General features: G+C 36.0%; 2 protein-coding genes across 4 annotated transcripts in view; both read right to left on the reverse strand.

Annotated features, from left to right (window-relative positions):
* LOC307167596 (uncharacterized protein) overlaps positions 1–23,101 on the reverse strand; it is a 167,727-nt gene that overhangs the window by 81,928 nt on the left and 62,698 nt on the right. For both annotated transcript variants that reach the window (XM_079886821.1, XM_079886822.1), the window contains exon 2: positions 12,737–12,985. In XM_079886821.1, the coding sequence (XP_079742947.1) occupies positions 12,737–12,821 (85 nt within the window). In that variant the 5' untranslated portion in view covers positions 12,822–12,985. The remainder of the gene's footprint in view (positions 1–12,736; positions 12,986–23,101) is intronic.
* LOC307167612 (uncharacterized protein) lies at positions 15,950–20,114 on the reverse strand. Of its 2 annotated transcripts, XM_079886856.1 has the most exons (5): positions 19,979–20,114; positions 19,781–19,887; positions 19,578–19,695; positions 18,975–19,173; positions 15,950–18,735 (listed from the first exon to the last, which is right to left on the reverse strand). In XM_079886856.1, the coding sequence occupies exons 4-5, from the start codon at positions 19,057–19,059 to the stop codon at positions 17,717–17,719; spliced, it is 1,104 nt and encodes a 367-aa protein (XP_079742982.1). In that variant the 5' UTR covers positions 19,060–19,173; positions 19,578–19,695; positions 19,781–19,887; positions 19,979–20,114; the 3' UTR covers positions 15,950–17,716. The 2 variants fall into 2 exon arrangements, with proteins under 2 accessions (XP_079742982.1, XP_079742983.1); XM_079886857.1 differs by lacking the exon at positions 19,578–19,695 and having other exon boundaries at positions 19,781–20,114.

Consider the following 23,101-nt stretch of genomic DNA (forward strand, 5'->3'; position numbering starts at 1 on the left):
TTTTTTTTTTCAGCCAAAGAAGTCACTAAGAGAATGCACAAGATGAGGATACAAACACGAACCAAAAAAAAAGAGCCCTGCATACGGACAGATATGCATGACTCACGCACAAAATGTTTCTTGGAACCATTGAGATGAAGGAGACTGAACTGTATCAAATCAACGATGAAGTGAAAAAGAAAGAACTGCAAACTGGAGTAGAACAGTGGAATGAAACCCTCAAGGTAAACAACCAGAAGCTCATTGTAAAGTTAGATTCAGGCGCAGACTGTAATGTCACATCAGCGAGAACTGGATGCGTTAAAGGTTGACAGAAATAGTAGGGGGCCTTAAGCTCATAAATAGGTCATTTCGTGCAAATTCATCTAAAAGCACCAAATTTGGCACAGACGTTGTTTAGGTCATACTGAAATGATTTAGCAAGGGCGCCGGAGCCAGCGACCCTCAAACACACCTGGGTCCGGTTTCACAAAGCTATTTTAGACCGGTCTATAGTGTTAGACAAGTCTAAAATTTGCTCATAGACTAGTCTAATGCAAGTTAGACTGTTTCACAAAAATAAAGCCTGACTTAATTTAGACCAAAAAAATTAGACACCTTACCCCCAGGCTAATTTAGGTCTAAGACTCTATGTTACCTTGGCAACCAGCAGTAACAATCAGTTACATTACAAACAGCCAAAAGAAAAGGGAAAATGGCTCATAATTTAAACATTTCTTCTTGTTACTACATTCCCAAGTAAAATGCTCTTGTAACTGTTAGGGCCGTTACATAGTCAACGCGAGCAACGATCAACGCGCTCCCTTTCATAGTCTAAAGTGGACGCAAGCAGACGCAAGCGTCACGGGCGATGCGTGAAATGCAATACACCGCTCACGCAACCGGGGGTAGTAGAGTCATAGTGGAGTCATAGCTCTGAACGCCCGTCTATTTCACTTCAAACGCTCGCTTTATACGCGCGTCCTATTCGCCTTGGACGCGCGAATGGATTCAAAATGTTCAAGCGTCGAACTAGATGCGATAGACGCGAATTTGACGCTCTATTCGCGTTTGGTGTGAATGCTGCATAATAACAGGCTGCGATGTCAAGATTGCAATGCTGGAATGTGTGTGTCAGAGAGAGAGAGGCGCGGGCGCGATCGAACAGTGGAAACATAAAAACATACCCCGTCATTTATACTCCTCCAACAAACGCATATTTTCCGCTGGGGTAAACTGCACTGAGCGATTGAATGCGCTTACTCGATCCGCCATGTTTTTTGTTTTGAAAAGTGTCTTATTTTACCCAGAATGCATTGCAGTGTAGTCCTACTTAAGATAGTCAGAGTCTTAAGTGCTTTGTGCCACGGTCTGATTTAGATGTCTATCTGAAGTCTGACTATCTACTATATCTAAATGGTAAATGGTAAATGGACTGCATTTATATAGCGCTTTCACAGACCTATGGCCACCAAAGCGCTGTACATATAGCCTCACATTCACCCATTCACTCACTCATTCACACACCGACGGCGGTGTCAGCCATGCAAGGCGCCATCCAGCTCGTCGGGAGCAGCTGGGGTTATCTAAGCCATAGTCAAAGTCTATTTTTGTGAAACCGGCCCCAGAACAAGCTAATCAATGTCTTCAGGATCACGTTGTTTACACGACAACGATATGCTTAAAATTTAGTTTTTCCTTTGAGTTTCCCGCGTACAGATGACACCATTGTCAAAACGATCCCCCAATCACATGGATCCGCGAAAACGACTAAAAACCCTGAATTCTGCTGGCAGACCATTAGATGGCGATGAAACACTTTAGATTGAATACGTAATACGCATGTGCGTGACGTCATCGTCTTCAGAGATTCGTGTTTTTGTCATTTACATGGAGACCGTTTTTAAAAACTTGCACTCTGAAACCCGTTTTCAAAAGTTTGAGTTTTCAGGCACCCAAAACCCCGCTGTCATGTAAATGAACGGCCAAAACGCATAAAAAGTTTTATGGTTTTAGTTAAAAACGGTGTCGTGTAAACAGCCCCTAAGGCTGCAGACTGAGGAAATACAGAATGAGGGTTTTTTCAGGGTCTGAGCTAAACTCTGCAGGTCAGCAGCCCTCCTGGACGGACATTCCCCATCCCTGTGCTTTTAGGACTTTTTAAGTATTTAATCTCACAGAATTTACTTTAATGTATTTTTTTATATATATATTTTTTCAAATGAGCGTGAAGGCTTGATAAATGTCTAAAACTCTTCTCACACTCAGTACAGTCGTACGGCTTCTCTCCAGTATGAACTCGCTCGTGTGATTTCAGGTTTCCAGATAGAGTGAATCTCTTGTCACAATATGAGCACTTGTAAGGTTTTTCTCCAGTATGAATTCTTTGGTGCTGTTTCAGATTGTCAGGTGTTGTAAAGCCCTTCCCACAGTCCAAACACACATGATCTTTTACATCACTGTGTGCTTTTTGGTGCAGTTTAAAATGATCCAGCCTTGAATAACTCTTTCCACAGAGAGAACACACATAAGGCCTCTCATCTGTATGAAGTTTCAGGTGTGTTTTTAAATTTGATGATGAAATAAAATATTTTCCACACTGATCACAGTTAAATGGTTTTTCTCCAGAGTGAATGCGTAGATGATATTTGAGACCTGATTCACCAGCATAACTCTTTCCACACTGAGTGCATGTATACGGTTTCTCTCCAGTGTGAATTATCATGTGTCTGTTAAGGTTTCGATCATTTTGGAAACTCTTTCCACACTGTGAGCAGGTGTGCAGCTTTTTGGCTTTTTTTCCTTGAGTTTTGAAGTCATGTTTCTCCTCCACTTCACTCAGTTTGTGTTTTTGCTCCATCACTTCGATCTGGTCTAAAATAAACATATACAGTTCAAGTAAAGTAAATGTGAAAATTCAAGTTAACATTACTAACTAAAAGACAACAAGAGATCAGGGGTGTATTCCAGAAAGCAAGTTATGTGACATACCTGGGTATGTTTAAGGGTAAGTAAGTGTATAACCTTCCAACTTTCGGTTCCAAAAACAGAGGAAACCTTTACCGTAAGTAGCCATATGTAACTTACTCTCTGAACATAACCTGATGAGGCTCCAGTGGACATGACAGATTGTGCACAATATTATAGTTATATCAATATATAAAGTACTATTAAAACAATGTAATGTTTATTTTATACAAGGAAATTTTTATTACAGTTTATTAAGCAATTAAGTCCACTGCAAAATTAGTAGTTTCTCTGGATTTATTACTTGCATTTAAATGTACTTATATACCTGTATTTGTTTGAGTAAAATGAACATTTCTGATTCATTCTACAAACTACTGACAACATTTCCTCCAAATTTCAAATGAAAATATTGTCATTTGTTTGCAGAAAATGACAACTGGTCAAAATAATGAAAAAAGCCATGTTTTTAGACCTCGAAAATCCTTTTTAAATGACGCAATACTTATGTTTTAACTTAGGAAGAGTTCAGAAATCAATATTAGGTGGAATAACCCTGATTTCCAATCACAGCTTCAGCATCAGTCGGTCACATTGCTGTTGGGCGACTTTATCTTTATGCCACTCCTGGCAAAACATTTAAAGCGCCTTGTTTTTTTTTAATGGCTGGTTGCCCAGCACCTGGTCCTCTGATGGTTAGACAGAGACCTGGAAAGACCTACAAGCCACACTCTCGTACCCACTGTGTAATTTGGTGGAGGATTGGTGATGATCTGGTGGTACTTCAGTAAGGCTAAAATTGGGCAGATACGTCTTTGCGAAGGATGCATAACTCTAGCCATGTACAAGATTATCCTGAAAGAAAAATAGCTTCAATCTGCTTTTGACAATGTTCCCCAACTCTAAAGGCCCGTTCACACCAAGAACGATAAAGATATATTTCTAAAAATCATTCTAAATATAAAAGAATAGCAGAATCCACACCACAGTCATACCATGTCAAGTATGACCATATTAGCCCGGTTCTGTCAACACTGCCTTGGCTCCCTATTAAACATCATATAAATTTTCAAATATTGCTGATTACTTACAAAAGCACTAAATGGTTTAGCTCTGCAGTACTTGAGCGAGCTCTTAACGCATTATAGTCCTTCACGTCTATTGCGATCTCAAAATTCTGGCCAGTTGATAACACCTAGAATATCAAAATCGACTACTGGCGGTAGATCCTTCTCCTATTTAGCACCAAAACTTTGGAACAGTCTTCCTAACATTGTCCGGGAAGCAGACACACTCTGTCAGTTCAAAGCTAGACTAAAAACACATCTCTTTGACCTAGCATTCACATAATACATTATCAACTTCTATAATTCAATGTTAGGCTGCATAGATTAGGTCAGCCGGAACCGGGAACACTTCCCATAAATCCTGATATACTCGTTACATCATAAGAAGAATGGCATCTACGCTAATATTAGTCTCTCTGTTTACCCTGAGGTTTACCACAGTCCGCCGGAACCAGGCCGTATCCAGATCTGATGAAGGACCTGCGCCTGGATGCGACGACAACGCAGTCCTGAAATGTCAACTAGTCTCTACCCTGTGAAGGCCTCCTTCCCTTCCCTTTACCTCTGTACAGATAAAACGTTGTCAAAATGATTCCAGTTCACATGGCTATGCGGAAGCGATAAATAATTCTGTATTATACATTTTTAAGGCCAGACAAGTAATTTTTTGAGGTCAATTTGTCAAGAAAGACTACACACCTGCGCACATATATTCAAACGTGCATACCTATAGACTAAACAGGCCAGGCCAATCAAAGTGTGGATTGAGGACCACCAGATCAAGACCCTGTCATGGCCATCACAATCTCAGATCTGATCCCCACTGAAAACCTCTGGAATGTGATCAAGAGGAAGATGGAGGGTCACCAGCCATTACATAAAGCCAAGCTGCTTTAATTTTTCCACCAGGAGTGGCATAAAGTCTGAACTCTTCCCAAATTAAAACATAAGTATTGCGATTTTTAAAAATGAATATAAACTAGTTTTCTTTGCATTTTCGAGGTCTGAAAACATGGCATATTTTTTCTTTATTTTGACTAGTTGTCATTTTCTGAAAAAAAATGCTCTTAATTACAATATTTTTATTTGAAATTTGGAAGAAATGTTGCCAATAGTTTGTAAAATTTATCAAAAACGTTCAATATAAACAGATACATATATAATAAATCCAAGGAAACTGCTAATTTTGCAGTGGTCTCTTAATTTTTACATGATATAAAAAATAAACATATATACAATTCGCATTTCACACATCATTTTTCTGCACTCAGATGTTTTTATTTTTGCAACAGGATGTTTTCTATTCTACAGTGTATTTCTATAATAAATAAACATACAGTATATGACATATATCTTACCTTTTAAGCAATGTGGCGGCAAAATGACTAAACTTTTACAGCCATGTTATCTTTGCAAGCACAGCCTGTTGTTTAGTTTAACAAGTCTTTCTTTTTATAATAGAATTAGCATCAAATAAACAATATTTCTTATTCACATTGATTAAAGATTATTAAACGAAAAGACTGAAAATTAATTGTGCAACCACTAAATAGGTGGTGATGTGCACAAAGTATGTATAAAGCCATTAAACAAAAGAAGAATAAAGTTGTAGTATGGCACACTTTTTCCTAGCGTCTGTTTCATGGTGACTCGTCAATTCGTCGCTCTGTTGAGAATGTCTTGTGTGTTAACCCTGAACACACTCTAGATTGGCCGAATTTACTCCCGGACGCGTTTTTGTAGCCAGCATACTTCGAGTAAGCAAGATTTGGGTTAATCGACTGAGAGTTCAGGGTATCTTTGATGGTAAGATAACCTTGCTTTCTGGAAAACCCCCCAGGTTACTGTTAGTATACAATATCAGACCTTTAGGGGATAGTTCACCCAAAAATTTTAATTAGTCCATGATTTACTCACCCTCAAGTCATCCTAGGTGTATATGACTTTCTTCTTTCAGATGAATTCAATCGGAGTTATATTAAAAAGTGTCCTGGCTCTTCCAAGCTTTATGATGGCAATGAATGGCCGTTTCTGTTGTGAAGTAGGGATGGGAATCTCTAGGCACCTCACAATTCGATTTGACGGTGTGCGACCCCCTTAAAGGGATAGTTCACTTTGAAATAAAATTTTGGTATGTTTTAGCTTACCTCAAGGGCATCCAAGATGTAGGTGTCTTTTTTTCCGCAGTAGTTTCAATTTTGATATGACCGTTCTTGTCTGTCAGTCATTTCATGCAGGTCTATCGTAAGTACACATTGATGGCCTAAGACACGAAACGAGCGGTTTGTGTGAGAAAACGAACAGTATTTATATCGTTGTTACCTCTTGAACACAGCCGCGTCCAAATGATCTGAGGGCGCGGGCGGGTATAGATATATACACTAGATGTCGCCTTGGCTACGGTTTTGTTCCAATGAACTGCAGTAGCCAAGGCGACGTCTAGTGTATATATCTATACCCGCCCGCGCCCTCAGATCATTTGGACGCGGCTGTGTTCAAGAGGTAACAACGATATAAATACTGTTCGTTTTCTCACACAAACCGCTTGTTTCGTGTCTTAGGCCATCAATGTGTACTTACGATGGGGAATTGTTTAATTTGGACGATGGGGAATTGTTTTAATTTAGACTCTGTGCATGCTCTTTGAGACAGTGACCATAGACCTGCATGATATGACTGTCAGACAAGAACGGTTTGACCTAAAAATATCAAAATTGAAACTACTGCGGAAAAAAAGACACCTACATCTTGGATGCCCTTGAGGTAAGCTAAAACATACCAAAATTTAATTTCAAAGTGAACTATCCCTTTAAGACTTAGCTTTAGCTTCTGCCGGAAGCTAGTTATTTTAGTCAATAAAGTTTTAAATATGGATATTTTTCGTACACAAATGCATCGCTTCACTTCAGAAGGCCTTTATTAACACCGCAGAGCCTGTGGAGCACTTTTATCATGGATGGATGCACAACAAACGGCCATTCACTGCCATTATCAAGCTTGGAAGAGCCAGGACATTTTTTAATATAACTCCGATTGTATTCGTCTGGAAGAAGAATGTCATACACCTAGGGGTGGCTTGAGGGTGAGTAAATCATAAGGTAATTTTAATTTTTGGGTGAACTATACCTTTAATGTGAAAAAGGTTAGTTATGTCATTCACTTAATTTGATTTAATATGATGTTAATATGATTAAAATTTAGATAAAAAAATGCTAGAAACAAGGTTATGATTTAGATCCATTCCTGTATCCTGTATTCATGTATCATCCATATAGGTACTGCTTTTTATTTCACAGCTACTAAAGCAGTAAACAATGAAGAATCAAGAATGGACACTAACCTATTTGTTCCTCAGTATCTTCATGTTTTATTCTAGATGGTTCTGGATCACTCATGTCTTCAATCTCCACTTTAATAAACTCCATCTTTAACAGTCACACAGATTTCAGCTGCTACTCCTGGAGTTTGTCCTTCTCTTGTAGGATGATGGGAATATTCCCAGTATTTATTGGTGAATTGTTGTGGGAGGGTCATCAGATCTGCCAAATTCAAAAAGAAGTTACTGAATTTATACTGAAATACTTGTTTTAACACCCCCTCCCCCAACACTAATGGCAGAGTTCTTGAACTGATTTTTTTCAACACACTTGACAGCTCAACAATAAAGCATAAGCTATGTGAACTTGAAACAGAACATTTTATTTTATGTTATTTTACATTAGATTTTTTGTTTATTTCTAAGGAACCCCTGTTCTGTCTGTGCGCATTATAGTCACTCTGTAAATCAACTCTTTTTTAAACTCCCATTTAAAAAAGTCACAAATTGCATATGACTAGGATTATTTATAGTGAATACAAATAAGCTAATAACATTGAAATTATTAATTAATTATCAGTCTTGTCGTCTTTTATTATCTGTATACCAAGCTCTAAAGTATGAAATATTATAGATTATCCAAATTAAAAACCAATATCATACATACCGGCTTCTGATGATGTCTGGGGTATTCGTTTATATATTCATCATTAGGTACTACCTGGAAAGAACCACTTATACATTTTCCCATTCAGCCATATATTAGGAGAGCCTCTTGCGTTTAACTAACTTACACGACGCGGCGCGTGTTTGCAGCGCATTCACACTCCGTCGCTAGGGAAACAAAGACGCTAAAACGCAAACGCACACAAATAAACTTCTCCCCCCTCTCTCTCTCTCTCTCTTTTAAAATGTAGCCAGAATAGCTCCTCGTCAAAAAAAAAAAACGTTATTAAAAGTCGCAGCAGAAATGAAAAAATTGCCAAATGTGGTGAAATCCCAAGTTGGCAACACTTTAAGCTTCAACTATTTAAAGTTTCAGCCAGAGAGCAACAACAGACCATGGTTTTTCGGCACTCGACTCATCTCGTCTCTCGCGTTTCTCTCTTCTGCGCATCCTCAGTGCGCACGGTGTCATATGTCTTAAAGGGGCCGCATATTCTTAAATAAATCACATATCCGCACTGTAACGAAACAAATAGGCCTACACTATCATCAAACATGTCTTCGAAAGTCTAGTCACCTAATGCTGTTTTATCAATATCTCGAAAAAGATCTATTTTCGTTAACAGACTTTTACTTTGGTTAAAATTAAAGTTACACATAACTTGTTTTTGAAACGATTCACATTTTCACGTTTCAAATTCATATTTGCGCCCATATGCAGGAAAATATTGATTCCCATATTGATCCTACATAATAAAAGAAACAGAGGAAAAACTCATTACAGAGATTTTTTTTTTGCACCTATATCTTGAATTTCTGGGGGCATTTTGATATTTTATGGCATTTCTGCATAGTGTGACAGGAAACAGTAACAGTATAGTGAGATATGGGAGAGAGATCTATTACACTAAATTAATTATTTTAGTGGAAACTTAATAGAAATGACTGTGAATTCTCACTAAAGAAATGTGACATAAACACATATAATTTATCAATATTTTTTTAAAGGTGCACTGTTTTCAACTAAAATACTGAAAGAGTTGTTTTGCGCAGTCCTGTGACCAGAAATAAAAAGGGAGCAAATGCAATTGAAGAAGTACATGACATGTTTTATATTTTAGTTTATTTTTATGTGAACTATGATATAACCTAATTTGACGTGGTAATAAGAGCCCTTGTGACTTGAGAGTGGACATGCGGCTAATCATTTCTGACTGACATTTAAAATCAAACAAATGTAAACTGGTTAATCTGGCTTCCTGGCTGTGTTCAAAACACCTATGATTTCTTTCACATTCTGTATTTTCTGGTGCTGTTTAGAGTCCAGCAGAAAAAATTCTCATCTGCATAAACTTTCAGGTGTTATTTCAGAATTTGCTGATTTTTAAAAAAAATTTTTTTTACCACACTGAATACAGATTGAATTGAGACTGTTTGCTCATTTGAAACTCTTTAAGTCAAGGTAAAGAAAAGGATATACTACCCGCCCAATTTTGATATTTTAGGTATTATCAACTGGCCATCATTTTGAGATTTCAGTGGACGTTATGGACTATAATTAGATGAGACTTTGCTTAAGTAATGAGGAGCTAAACCATTCAGGGCTTTATAAGTAATCAGCAAGATTTTAAAAAGTATAGGGAGCTAATGCAGTGTTGACAGAACCGGGCTAATATACTTCCTGGTTCTAGTAAGAACTCTAGCCGCTGCATTTTGGACCAACTGGAGTTTGTTTATTAAGCGTGCAGGGCAACCACCCAGTAGAGCATTACAATAGTTTAGCCTAGCCTGCATTTGACATTGAGAGCATATGTCATAATTTAGATATATATTTTAGGATGGAAAAATGCAGTTATACAAATGCTAGAAATGTGCCTTTCAAATGAAAGATTGCTACCAAAGAGCACAGCCAGGTTCCTAACCGAAGACAAAAACTTGACAGAGCAGCCATCAATGTTAAAACATGCCAACATGTTTAAAACAGCCAACATAAAACAGCCAACATGTTAAAACGGTATTTTAGGTTATTAAGTGCTGAAATTTTTGGTGCAGTAATTAAAACCTCTGTTTGGGTAAACCTCAGAATTAAGTAGTAGGAAATTACACGTCATCCATTTTTTTATATTAACTATGCATTCCATAAGTTTTGTGAATTTGTATGTTTCGTCAGGCTGTGAAGAAATATAGAGCTGACTATTATCAGTTTAACAGTGAAAGCTAACGCCAAAATTCCTAATGATATCTCCAAAGGGTTGCATGTACAGGGTGAAGAGCAACGGTCCTAGTACTGAGCCTTGTGGTACTCCATACTGAACTTGTGATCGATATGACACCTCTTTGTTTACTGCTATAAATGAATGACGGTCAGATAAGTATGTGATAGTTTAAGTATATTTGAACCATGCCAATGCAACTGCAAACATAATTTTCGAGCCTATTCAAAAGAATGTTGTAGTCGACTATATCAAAAGCAGCGCTTGGGTCCAGTAATACTAATAGAGAGATGCAACCACGATTGGATGACAAGAGTCATTTGTAGCTCTAATGAGAGCAGTCTCAGTACATGATGTAGTCTAAATCCTGACTAGAAAATCCTCGCAGAGACCATTTCTTTCTAAGAAGGAACATAGTTGTGAGGATACTGCCTAGTATTCTAATATTTTTGACAGAAAAGGGAGATTTGAAATTGGATTGTAGATAACTAATTCAAGTTGTGCTTTTAAAAGAAGAGGATCTTCGACTTCTGGAAGAAGCATCTCTTTCAGTAGCTTAGGCGGTATAGAGTCTAACATAATACATGTTGCTGATTTAGATGATTTAACAAGTTTAGATAGTTCTTTCTCTCCTATAGAAAAGAATGCATGTTTTTTTTTAAATGAAATTCTAATGTTTGTCCTGTAAATCCTTATATTTGTAAAAATGACTGCAGTAGTAAGACCTGATCATTTGGTTGACAATACAACTGAATGCCAAACATATTTATCACATTATTAAGATATGTTTCAATTCATTAATGTGATTAAAACTATATTACTCATTCTCTGTGTTCATTAAACAGATTGCTCAAGACAAGTTGTTTCTGAACCCTTGAGGTTCCAAGCGAGCCATACCGATACTAAAATGTGACGTGTAAACACTGCAGATCACTGTTTGGTCAGAGAATCATCACTACCGTCGCTGGTCACTACCGACTGAGTTGGATTTGCGTCACGACACACCAAACCCACTAGATTTAAATAGTCATAACAGCCATCGCAGTATCATTTGTTAGCACGACTTTTTAAGCGACTTCCGTTAAACGGCTGTCGTACGCAACTTGAAAAAAGAAATGGCTATATTGTGGTCAGCAGACGAGGTGGCTGCACAACTATACTTATCAGTCTATAATAATCACATCCACTTTGAAGCGGTAATAATCAGTGAATAAGCAAACCAAGCCAAAGTAAAGCGAGCCGAGCCGAGTCGTACCATGCAGTGGAAAAGCGCCTCAAGTAAAGGTATTGAACATATCTAATTCATGTAAGACCTGCTAGGCACACAATCCATCCAGACCGGAAAAAACTACAACAACGACTTTATTTACACTGTAAAAGTTGTTGTCTGGTGAAGCTTCAAATCTTAAATCTTTCTACTTTTCAAAGCTTTTCACCAAATTCACAAAATTAGACGATACTCTGCTTTTAGTATGAACACATTTTATCTCAGAGAATTTACTTGACTGTATTTGACATGGAAATTTTTCACATGAGTGTAAAGGCCTGATGAACGTCTAAAACTCTTCTCACACTGAGTACAGTGGTACGGCTTCTCTCCAGTATGAACTCGCTCGTGTGATTTCAGGTGTGGAGACTGAGTGAAACTCTTGTCACAATATGAGCACTTGTAAGGTTTTTCTCCAGTATGAATTCTTTGGTGCCGTTTCAGATCAGTAGCTCCAGTAAAGCTCTTCCCACAGTCACAACACACATGATCTCTCACTTCATCATGTGTTTTCTGGTGCTTTTTACAACTTTCCAGCCATGAAAAACTCTTTCCACAGAGAGAACACACATAAGGCTTCTCATCTGAATGAACTTTCAGATGTTTATTTAGTTGTGATGATGAAATAAAATCTTTACCACACTGATCACAGTTGAATGTTTTTTCTCCAGAGTGAATGTGCAGATGATATTTGAGACCCGATTCACTAGCATAACTCTTTCCACACTGAGTGCATGTATACGGTTTCTCTCCAGTGTGAATTCTCATGTGCTTGTTAAGGTGTCCTTTGCAACTTAAACTCTTTCCACACTGAGTGCATGTATACGTTTTCTCTCCAGTGTGAATTCTCATGTGTGTCTTAAGGTTTCCTTTTTTTGGGAAACTCTTTCCACACTGAGAGCAGGAGTGCAGCTTTTTGGCTTTTGTTCCTTCAGTTTTGAAGTCACAGTGTTTCTTTAGGTCATTTAATTTGTGTCTCACTTCCATTTGCTCTGAAATAAACATATTAAGTAAGTCAGAATTTGTTCATGGAGGATAAATGTGAAAATTCAAGTGACCATTTAACAGAAATCAAGACTTCAGGTTTCTGTCTGTATGAGTTTAAGATCATTGATGTTCAAAGATCAGATCTGTCATACCCTTGTTAATATGATTAAAACTACTATATAAAAAGTTTGTGAACATTTATATGCATTTCTCTATCATTTACCATCCATCATTAATTCACAGAATTATTGAACAATCAAGAATGGACACCAACCTATTTGTTCCTCAGTATCTTCATGTTTTATTCCTGATGGTTCTGGATCCCTCATGTTTTCAATCTCCTCTTTAATAAACTCCATCTTTAACAGTCACACAGATTTCAGCTGCTACTCCTGGAGTTTGTCCTTCTCTTGTAGGATGATGGGAATATTCCCAGTATTTATTGGTGAATTGTTGTGGGAGGGGCTTCACTGCAGGTGTGAACTGTGATCACTGTGTGATACTGACGCCCACAGGACCAGATCTGGAAAAATCAAAGATAAGTTACTGAATTTATTCTAGATTACTTTAACATCAAAACACAAGTGGAGCTTCAAATATATTTAGTTCAAATATAGAGCATTTTGATTGTTACATATTAGTAGTGTATAAAACTGCTCTAGTTTACTTATTTTTATGTACCCCAGAATATTATAAGGATACAGGTTACAGGGCAGAAGTTATATTATTATCTATACTAATCAGAAATCTAACATAAGGCGACAGAAATCCATTTAATATGCAATATGCAGACTGAATAGAGGAGGGTTGTAGTATAAGTAAAAATTAAGAAAAATGAAATTCCTCATGTTGCTTCGGTAGCAAAGTTGTTTTGAAACAACGCCAATGTCTGGCAACATTCTAAACAGTACAATGACAATAAAAATACTATTTAAACAACTTTACCGTTCAGTTTTGACAAAAAATTATTATAAAGAGCCTAATTAATGGTTATGTAAGTAAAGTTAGGCTATATGAACAAACTTAAAAGAAAATGCAAATTCTCTCTCTGACAAAAGGTGGCACTTGTGGAAAAGCAGAAATACAGCGGTTACTCCTGAACACAAGCAGCGCTGCACTTATAAACACTACTTCAGTCAAGGTTGCATGTGCAATTGTGAGTTGTATTACATATAGGACAACAAGTATTTACAATATTTACATGTGCACATAAGAAGTATTCAGTTCAAAGTTATTAATGAGCATACAACAATCTCAGAATTCTCTCAATCATAAAAAGGTGCGTGAAGCCGCAGTGGTTCACAACACACAGCCCTCGAGACAGGCAGAGTCCAAGGAGTCCATGATGGAGCAGTTCATAAGATCATTACCAATGTGTAGGTGTGTGAAAATGTCTCAGTGTGTGTGAAAATGTCTCAGAGTGTGTGTGCGCGCAAGTGTCAAAATTAGCAGCTGCAGTGCCTCCTACCACACCGGTAGATGCATGCACTCCGAAGCATCAGGTTTGGGCCTAGTGGCTCGCCATCAATGCACAGAACCTGGCCTGTACAAAACAGGACCAATTAATACATCACTCTGGTTCCAAGCATCACAACTATATCACCATAATCATAATATAATAAAGTCATCATATTATCATAATCTCAGTTCGTTTGTTTCATCATGTACATGATTCAATATAAATACTGCATATAGCAATATAAATAATTCAACAATCAGCAAGAGTACTCTTATAAATAGACAAATATCAATAAATAGCTTCAAAACACATTTCAGAATCAAAGAGTAGTTGACTTCATAATTAAATATTCAACAACAATATTAAGATTAATTAATGTATTGCTCATTTAAATAGGCACAAAATGTATATATATATAGTCAGACTCAGTATGATCAAAGTACAGCCAGCGCCAGCACCGGCTAACAAAACCATATACACATAACGTTACAACACACTTTTAGCACCGTATAACATACCGTGACAAACTCACCAGTTCCTGTATCAAGTCACTCAACAGCAGTCATTTGAAAAGGTAGAGGCAATCTAAAAGGTTGGCATACATAATAGTTAAACCAGCAGTTTAATTAATAAAATGTTTGAACGGCTAAACGCCTAACTGCAGCAGCTCAACACACCGGCTCGCGCACACACATACCAAACAACAGCGCGCGGCCGTATTTAAAGGAAAGTGACGCAACACTCTGTCAAGTCTCGCGATGCTTCACGAAGTCTCGCGACAACGAGAACACAGGGTGGAACCGCGAATAAGGAGAATAAGGAAAAACGTCTGGGTTACAGAAACTTTTATGAAGACAGTCATTTCCCTTCAGATAATAAGCATTAAAATAAAAACTCCTCAGATCTGCACTAATCACGTGAATGGTGTATTTCAGAGTCAGAAAGAGAGTTTGCAGGTGTGGTTTCTGTAGCCTTTAATAGTATTTTTAGTCATGTACTTTAACCTTTAACATTCAAAACAAATTGACAGGTGATTATCACATAAAGTGATGATCCTGTAGTTTGTCTGACACTAATGATGTGCCAATTTACGGAAGATCTCAGACATCAGCATAATGGATGAGGTGAAAACAGGGACTAACCTATTATTATGTAAAAAATGTAGATCACTGATTGGTCACAACATTCAATCTCCATTTCCATTTTCCACTACATCTAAGGTGCACTTGCGCAACCTACTGGAGTGCAGAGCACTGCGTACGGAAAAATGTTATAAATTCCCAAATCCTGTTATTCTGGCCTGCTGATTTTGGTTTAATTTTGAAGCGCATTGTTGACCTTTTTATGCATTATGTAGGAGGACCCACAGCAGGGGAGTCACCACATTTTTAATATAAATAACAATTTAAATTAACTGTGGCAAATGTACATTTACATTTATGCATTTAGCAGACGCTTTTATCCAAAGTGACTTACATTGCAATTCAAGTTACATATTTACATTCATATCAGTTCTGTGATGTAGGCCTATCTGGAAGTAAGTCATGTTACAGCCCTCCTCATTGGGACAGTCATGTTATTTCAAGTTTATTTTTTATAATGAAGTGAAAATTTGGAGATATTAAAAATCAAATGAAACTAAAATAATCAACTGTTTTTTTCCTGTACATCCATATCTATACACAACTTAAATGCAGATGTTATACTGGATTCTTTTAACCCTTGTGTTATGTTGGAATTCTGTGTACTCCCCTTATGGTCCGGGTCAAATTGACCCTAATTGGATTCAATACAATTCCTCAAAAATCACACTATGAAAAACAACAAAGATTCAGGTACAAACTGTAAACTTTTAATATCAACATTTGTCAAATATTTCAAAAAATATATATCTGAAGATATGATTTAATGAAAATGTTTTTTAACCATTTTTTAAAACTGTTTTGTTTTGACAAAATTTGAATATGCATTATATTTATATATATTTGCATATACATTTTTTTAACATTTTTTTTTTTTTTTGCTTAGAAGATCATAACTGAACAATTAATCAATTAATCTGAGCTAATTTTTCCTGCTGTCTATGTCGAAGTCTCAAGATATTTCAGATATCTTGAATATATAAATGAGAGCTTATTTTACTATCTGTGTCTGTCAAAAATTTTCATTTGTAATTTGCAATTAATTCTGAACACCATGATTTAGCTTTCTCAAGTGTGTTTGGTTTGGGTTAGAGCACTTTTAGATACACTTACACTTTAGAACTGGAGTTGATGCCCTGACATACATAAAATAAATGTTTTTATTTTGTGTCTGTACAGTTGCTTTTTAATAGCTGCCTATGATGGTCAAATTGACCTGCGAACATCACAAACGTAATAGTAATTTTGTTTGTACATGTCAAAAAAAAAAAAACACCAGCATGATGAAACTTTGCATGCATGTTCATGATGATAAATGTGAAAAAGTCACAAAATATCAAGAAAAAAAAAAGGTTTAATATTATTTCAGGTAGCTTGAAAAAATAAATGATAGGTAATTTTTACCATCTGTGGCTGACAAAATATTTTTCTGTATTGAAATAAGTGTGTAAAACCTAATTTTTTAGCTTCATAAGGTAGTAAAAAAATAAAATAACAAAGTATAACCAAGAAATGTTATTATTTTGGGTCCGTACAGTTGCCTTAGAGCGTTAAAATATGCGGGTCAAATTGACCCGCAAACATCACGAAAGTAACAGTAATTTTGTTTGTATATGTCAAAAAACACCAGCATGTTGAAACTTTGCATGCATGTTCATGATGATAAATGAGAAAAAGTCACAAAATATCAAGAAAAAAAACATAGGTTAACCAGTATTTCCAACAACTAGAAAATCTAAACGGGTCAAATTGACCCGCAACATAACACAAGGGTTAAACCATCTGTAAATAAAACAAAGTTGATTGAATTGGTTTGTTTTCTTTATTTTTAGTAGTTTTCAGCTCCTTTTACTTTGGTAACCTGAAGCTGATACCACATTGTTTGTCATCAGTATAAGAAAGATAATAATAAAAAAATGACACTGGACAACAACTGTTTGTAAGACACAAGACCTGATCATTATCCTACAGTATTACTGTTTAAACCCAATTATGTGATAAAACCAAATTCTGTCTCAATCAATCATAGAGCAATCAAGACAAGAGGTTATATTTCCTCATAATTTCATAGAGAGCACATAAAATATTTTATTTACATTATAAGAGTTGTTGACTGATAATGCTTTAAAGCAACACTATGGAACTTTTCCTCTGCGGTCCCCCTACAGGTTGGAAGCGGAAGTGTCCATTACCGCTTCCGCTACCAGCACCGGCTTTAAAATGAACGATGTCCACAGACAAGGTAGAGTATGATGCATGATTTTATGAAAGTATGATGTATTGCGACATCAGAAATGAAGAAAAACAAAATAATGACTATTTTAACGCTTGCCGTAAAGCAAGTCAAATTTGTAGTTTTCTTATGTCTCATTAGAACTACAGAAACGCGACCCGATCTGGCAATCTTACATAGTGTGGTTATAGCAGATAAAGGACCGCAAAGCGGAGGCATAAGTGCCTTTCACCCTGTTACGACTTGATGAACCACTAAAACGATTTTGGAAACATTATTTTAAGGTAAACAATGTTACATAGTGTTGCTTTAACTCTTAAGCATTTCAAAAAAATCATGGCATTAAACTAAATGACATTGTGCTTTTGGATGCAACATATTTTGTTTATATAATGTATTTGACATGAAAATAAATGATGTTCACTGTGATGACTTCTGACATTTTTTCAAATGTGTATGAAAGCTCGATAAATGTCTAAAACTCTCTCCACAATCAGTACAGTAGTACGGCTTCTCTCCAGTATGAAGTCGCTCGTGTGATTTCAGGTGCTCCAACCGAGTGAAACTCTTGTCACAATATGAGCACTTGTGAGGTCTTTCTCCAGTATGAATTCTTTGGTGCTGTTTCAAATGTACAGATGCAATATAACTCTTCCCACAATCCAAACACACATGATCTCTCACACCGGTGTGTGTTTTCTGGTGCTGTCTATAATGAGTCATATGTAAAAAACTTTTTCCACAAAAAGAACACACATAAGGCCTTTCATTTGTATGAATTTTTAGATGTTTTTGAAGACTTGAAGACAAATGAAAATTTTTCCCACACTGATCACAGTTAAATGGTTTTTCACCAGTGTGAACACGCAGATGGTTTCTGAAACCTGGTGAATGTTTAAAACTCTTCTCGCACAGAGTACACTGGTACGGCTTCTCTCCAGTATGAACTCGCTCGTGTGATTTCAGTTGTCCCAACTGAGCGAAACTCTTGTCACAAACTGAGCACTTGTAAGGTTTTTCTCCTGTATGAATTCGTTGATGTTGTTTCAGATGACTAGCTGTAGTAAAGCTCTTCCCACAGTCACAACACACATGATCTCTCACTTCATTATGTGTTTTCTGGTGCTGTTTAAAACTGTTCAGCCGTGAAAATCTCTTTCCACAGAGAGAACACAAGTGAGGCTTCTCATCTGAATGAACTTTCCGGTGATGATTTAGATGTGATGATGAAATAAACTTTTTACCACACTGATCACAGTTGAATGGCTTTTCTCCAGAGTGAACGCGTAGATGATAACTGAGACTTGATGAATGAAAAAAACTCTTTCCACACTGAGAGCAGGTGTGCAGCTTTTTGCGTTTTTCTCTTTGAGTTTTTAGGTTACAATGTTCCTCCTCAATGTCATTCAGTTTATGTCCTTGCTTTACTTCCATCCAGCCTAAAATAAAATAGTATGTGGTTAAAATCAGTTCCAGTGAACTAGATGTAATAGCAGTAGAGATGTCTGTAATATCAATTATCAGATCTTTGATGTGCCAACTGTTAGTTTAATCACTCATATTAATAAAATCAAAATGTGGATGACAACATACAAGATCATGATCATGCACATCTGTTGAACTTACATTTTAATGTTTCTCAGCAATCAACAATGAAGAATCAAGAATGGACACCAACCTATTTGTTCCTCAGTATCTTCATGTTTTATTCTGGATGGTTCTGGATCACTCATGTCTTCAATCTCCTCTTTAATAAACTCCATCTTTAACAGTCACACAGATTTCAGCTGCTACTCCTGGAGTTTGTCCTTCTCTTGTAGGATGATGGGAATATTCCCAGTAGTTATTGGTGTGTTGCTTTGGTTAGGACACCAGATCTGCCAAATGCAAAATGCATACTTTAATTATTTCGGTTGGAAATGTGGAGTATTTTGATACAGTTAGATATTAATTGAATTTAAAACAAGGTTTCTTTAATTGTTGTCCAAAGTCTGACAGAAATAACAGAGCCATCAAGTTTCTTAGTCTCCAAAAGTTCCCTGTTTTCATCTCATTCATTATAGTGATGTCTGAGATCTTCTGTAAAGTGGCACATTAAGCACATTTTATTGGTGTCAACAACAGACTGAAACAGAGTCTGTGAAAAACTCTCTGCCAATATATTACTACTCTAAGTAATAATAAACCAGGAAACACAACACATTTCATTACATTAGTAATTAAACATGTAAACTCTGGAGCTGGTTAAAGTTAAACTCTATAATCTGGTAACATCTCTCACCTGCAGACTGGAGATATTAGGCATCTGAAGAAAATATTCCACATTTGTCCTTCATTAACGATCGTTAACAGCATCAGTTTCAGATTTAACAGGTGAAAGTTTCAGCCATTGTTGCCAACTATTTTCAATGGAAAGTAACAAATATTTGCAAAATGTCGCTGAATAGCATCAAATGCTAATTAGCATATCGATTGCGTCATTACCTCGCATTTGCATTCTGCCGACTGTCAGCCCTTCAAAATAAACGTGTTTTCATCTCTATATTTTTCTGTTTCAGTTGTCAGACAACGGGAAGAATATGAAATAGTGTCTGAAACGAGACCCATAACTTACATGTTAACCAGCAGTCAAGCAGCTGCTCTTCACTAAAATACTGATTTATAATCGAGACGTTGTCTGACAAAATCGCCATAGGCATAAGATAAAAACAGTTGCTTTGATTTCTGCTATATTTGAACAAAATTATCGCTGAGGTAAAAAGCAACAGAATATCTAATTTCTTTCTTCTGACAGCCTCGACTGATACAGCCTCATAGTTCTTCTCCCTTCTGCGCATGCTCAGTACGCGCGGTCATTCTTCTTAAAGGGGCCGCATATTATTCCCAGCTAACACAGTACGTTAGGGCGTCATGAACATATTTATTTTTTATTTTCATTTTTTTTACATTTTCTGAGACCCACTTAAAATGTTATCAATAGAACCTAATCTATATTCTGTTTTTAACCCTCTCTTTCAAACACACGTTTGATAGGGCGTTCAAGACTACTGCTATGATTGGGTAACAGTTTTGCGTATTCAAATATTTTCAAAATCCAGGCCATTACACATGTGGAATTGTTTTGAAAAATATCGTAAAATAGTTTAAACATTTGCCAACAATGTGAAACATTTATTACATATTTAAGTACTGAGCTAACACAGGATAACTTGTGTAAACAGAATATGAATGAATGTTCAATCGTTTGTCACACTGTCATTCTTATAGGCTATTCATCATTCATCTTTTCAATACAGTGAAACACGTATACATTATCATTTGCAGTGTTGTATTTTAAATAGTGCTGTCAATCGATTATAGAAAATGCGTTTTTATAAGTTTTTAATATATTTTATAATATAATAATAATCTCCAAATGAATGTAGAAACAACATAAAGACAGTATATTTTAAAAACTTTTTATGAAGGCCACTATCACTACAGCTACTGATGTCTCAATGAAAATTACCCCCCCCCCCCCCCCCTTCATTTTAAACATTAATTATAGCCATTCAACATTACAGTTTAGTTGAAATATATCAATGTTTTTTGAATAATTTTATTATAATTTATAACAGCTATCAATTTTTAAAAAAAGTTATTAGGCTTAAAAAAATATAACTTTCAATTCAATTGAACTTTAAGCAATCTTCACATAAACCCAAAACAAATGTCATATTTACCTGTGCCCTTTTAAATATAATGAACTAAAACAAAAAAGTAAAACGAAGCAAACAAACGAACAGTGTCTTACTGACAATGAATCAACATACGCCAATGCTAAATTTTCTATAAATCCTAATCGTTTGTTAACAATGTGTATTCATTACTTCAATGAGCTCATTGTTAAAATTAAACAATAAATTAAATTAATACATTATTAGCTAAATGCATGATTTGTATATGTACATTTCTGAAATACATAACTTGCAGACAAGTCACCTCTGATAACAAATCACTCTAAATTGTAATGTAAACATCCATTTTCTGTAAAAAATGCTTTGAAACGGTATGTATTTATATTATACTATATAAATAAATGTGAATTGAATAGAATTGACTAAAGTTCATCCATGCTTTCTTAATGTTAGGGTTGCAAAGACAGTTTTTTTTCTACAATTAGGCATTGCAAAACGTCTTTTAATCCTCAGGTTGAGTTGAATGTAGTCCTTCATGCAGCAAGAAATGTCTGTCAGACAGGCTGAGATGCGAGCATCTACTTTTGGATCCTCTGGCTGGAATGAGATGTAGAGTTGTGAGTCATCAGCATAACAGTGATAGGAAAAAACATGTTTCTGAATGACAGATCCAAGTGATGACTTGTAGATGGAGAAGAAAAGTGGTCCAAGCACTGAGCCCTGAGGCACCCCAAAGACTAGGTTTTGTGACTTAGACTGAGAAGTAAGAGTTGAATCATTGGAGTGCAGTTCCTGAGATGCTATTCATCAAGAGGGTTGAAAGGGGGATCAGTGATCTCCTATATGTCAAAAGATCAAGAAAGTTGACAATTCTTAGGACCTTTGGCTTTATAGCATAGAGAGTTAACAGGCCGCTCTGTTGTTGTAAGTCATCGTCTTTACATTTTCATGCCCTAAACATAGCGCTGTACAAAACAAACTGTGATTAGTTGCTTTACATGTCAGTCAGGCGGCCTCTGGTTGTCCATGGCCAATGAAAGCTGCTAATAGAGTCTAGATACATGTGACTTCGGTAGTTACTTGAAGTTGTTTAATCAAATGTCATCAATATAAAAGAAAATCTCTTTTCGTTGACAGACATTTATTGTCTAAAACTACAGTTATACATAACTTGTTCATGGAACTGTTTCACATGTTCACATTTCAATTACATGCCAAATTCAATTTAGGAAAACAACACTTTTTTTTTTTTGTATTGGTCCTACATCATATAAATATATATATAAAAAGAAAAAGTCATTACATGGCTTTTTTTACCTTACATCTTGAATTATGATGGCATTTTTGGTATTTTTATGATATTTCAGGAAACAGCAAGAGTAGCGAGACAGGAGATGAATTACACTATTTTAGTGGAAACTTAATAGAAATGATCAATCTTACTAAAGAAACGTGACAAACACAAAATGTATAAATATTTTTCTAAATGCTTTTGAACTAAAAGCCTGAAAGAGTTGTTTTGTGCAGTCCTGTGACCACAAATAAAATAGAGGCTTAGGGTTAGTACATGTTATTTTATGTGAAACAATAAAATCTCATTTGATATGTGTTAATAGTCCTCGATCGCACATGACTGACAGTGGAAATGTGGCTAATAATTTCTGACTGACATATAAATGAACAAATCAAACTAAAGCAAACGGGTAAATATGGAGCCCTACATCAAAATCTGGTCAACATAAGATTTGGTACTTTATTGTTCTTCAGCAGTCAATAATGAAGAATAAAAATGAACTCCAGCCTCTTTGTATGATACAAGATCTGATCATTTGATTGACAATAATACTGTACATCCCAAACATATTCATCACAGTATTAAGATAGAATGATGAAAAACTCTTTAATGTGATTAAAACTATATAACTCATCCTCTGTTCATTAAAAAGATCAATCAACACAAGATGTTGTTTCTTTTTTATTTCTAATAATTACATGAACTATCAGAACACAATATATTAAACAATTAAATTACATAAATATATCTAGTTCAAATAAGACCTATTTATCACACAATCCACCCTGAATTAAATAAACTAAAATGATTTTATTTACACTGTAAGAGTTGTTG

This window comes from Squalius cephalus, assembly GCF_949319135.1.
Source record: "Squalius cephalus genome assembly, chromosome: 11".
NCBI classification, from domain to species: Eukaryota; Metazoa; Chordata; class Actinopteri; order Cypriniformes; family Leuciscidae; genus Squalius; species Squalius cephalus.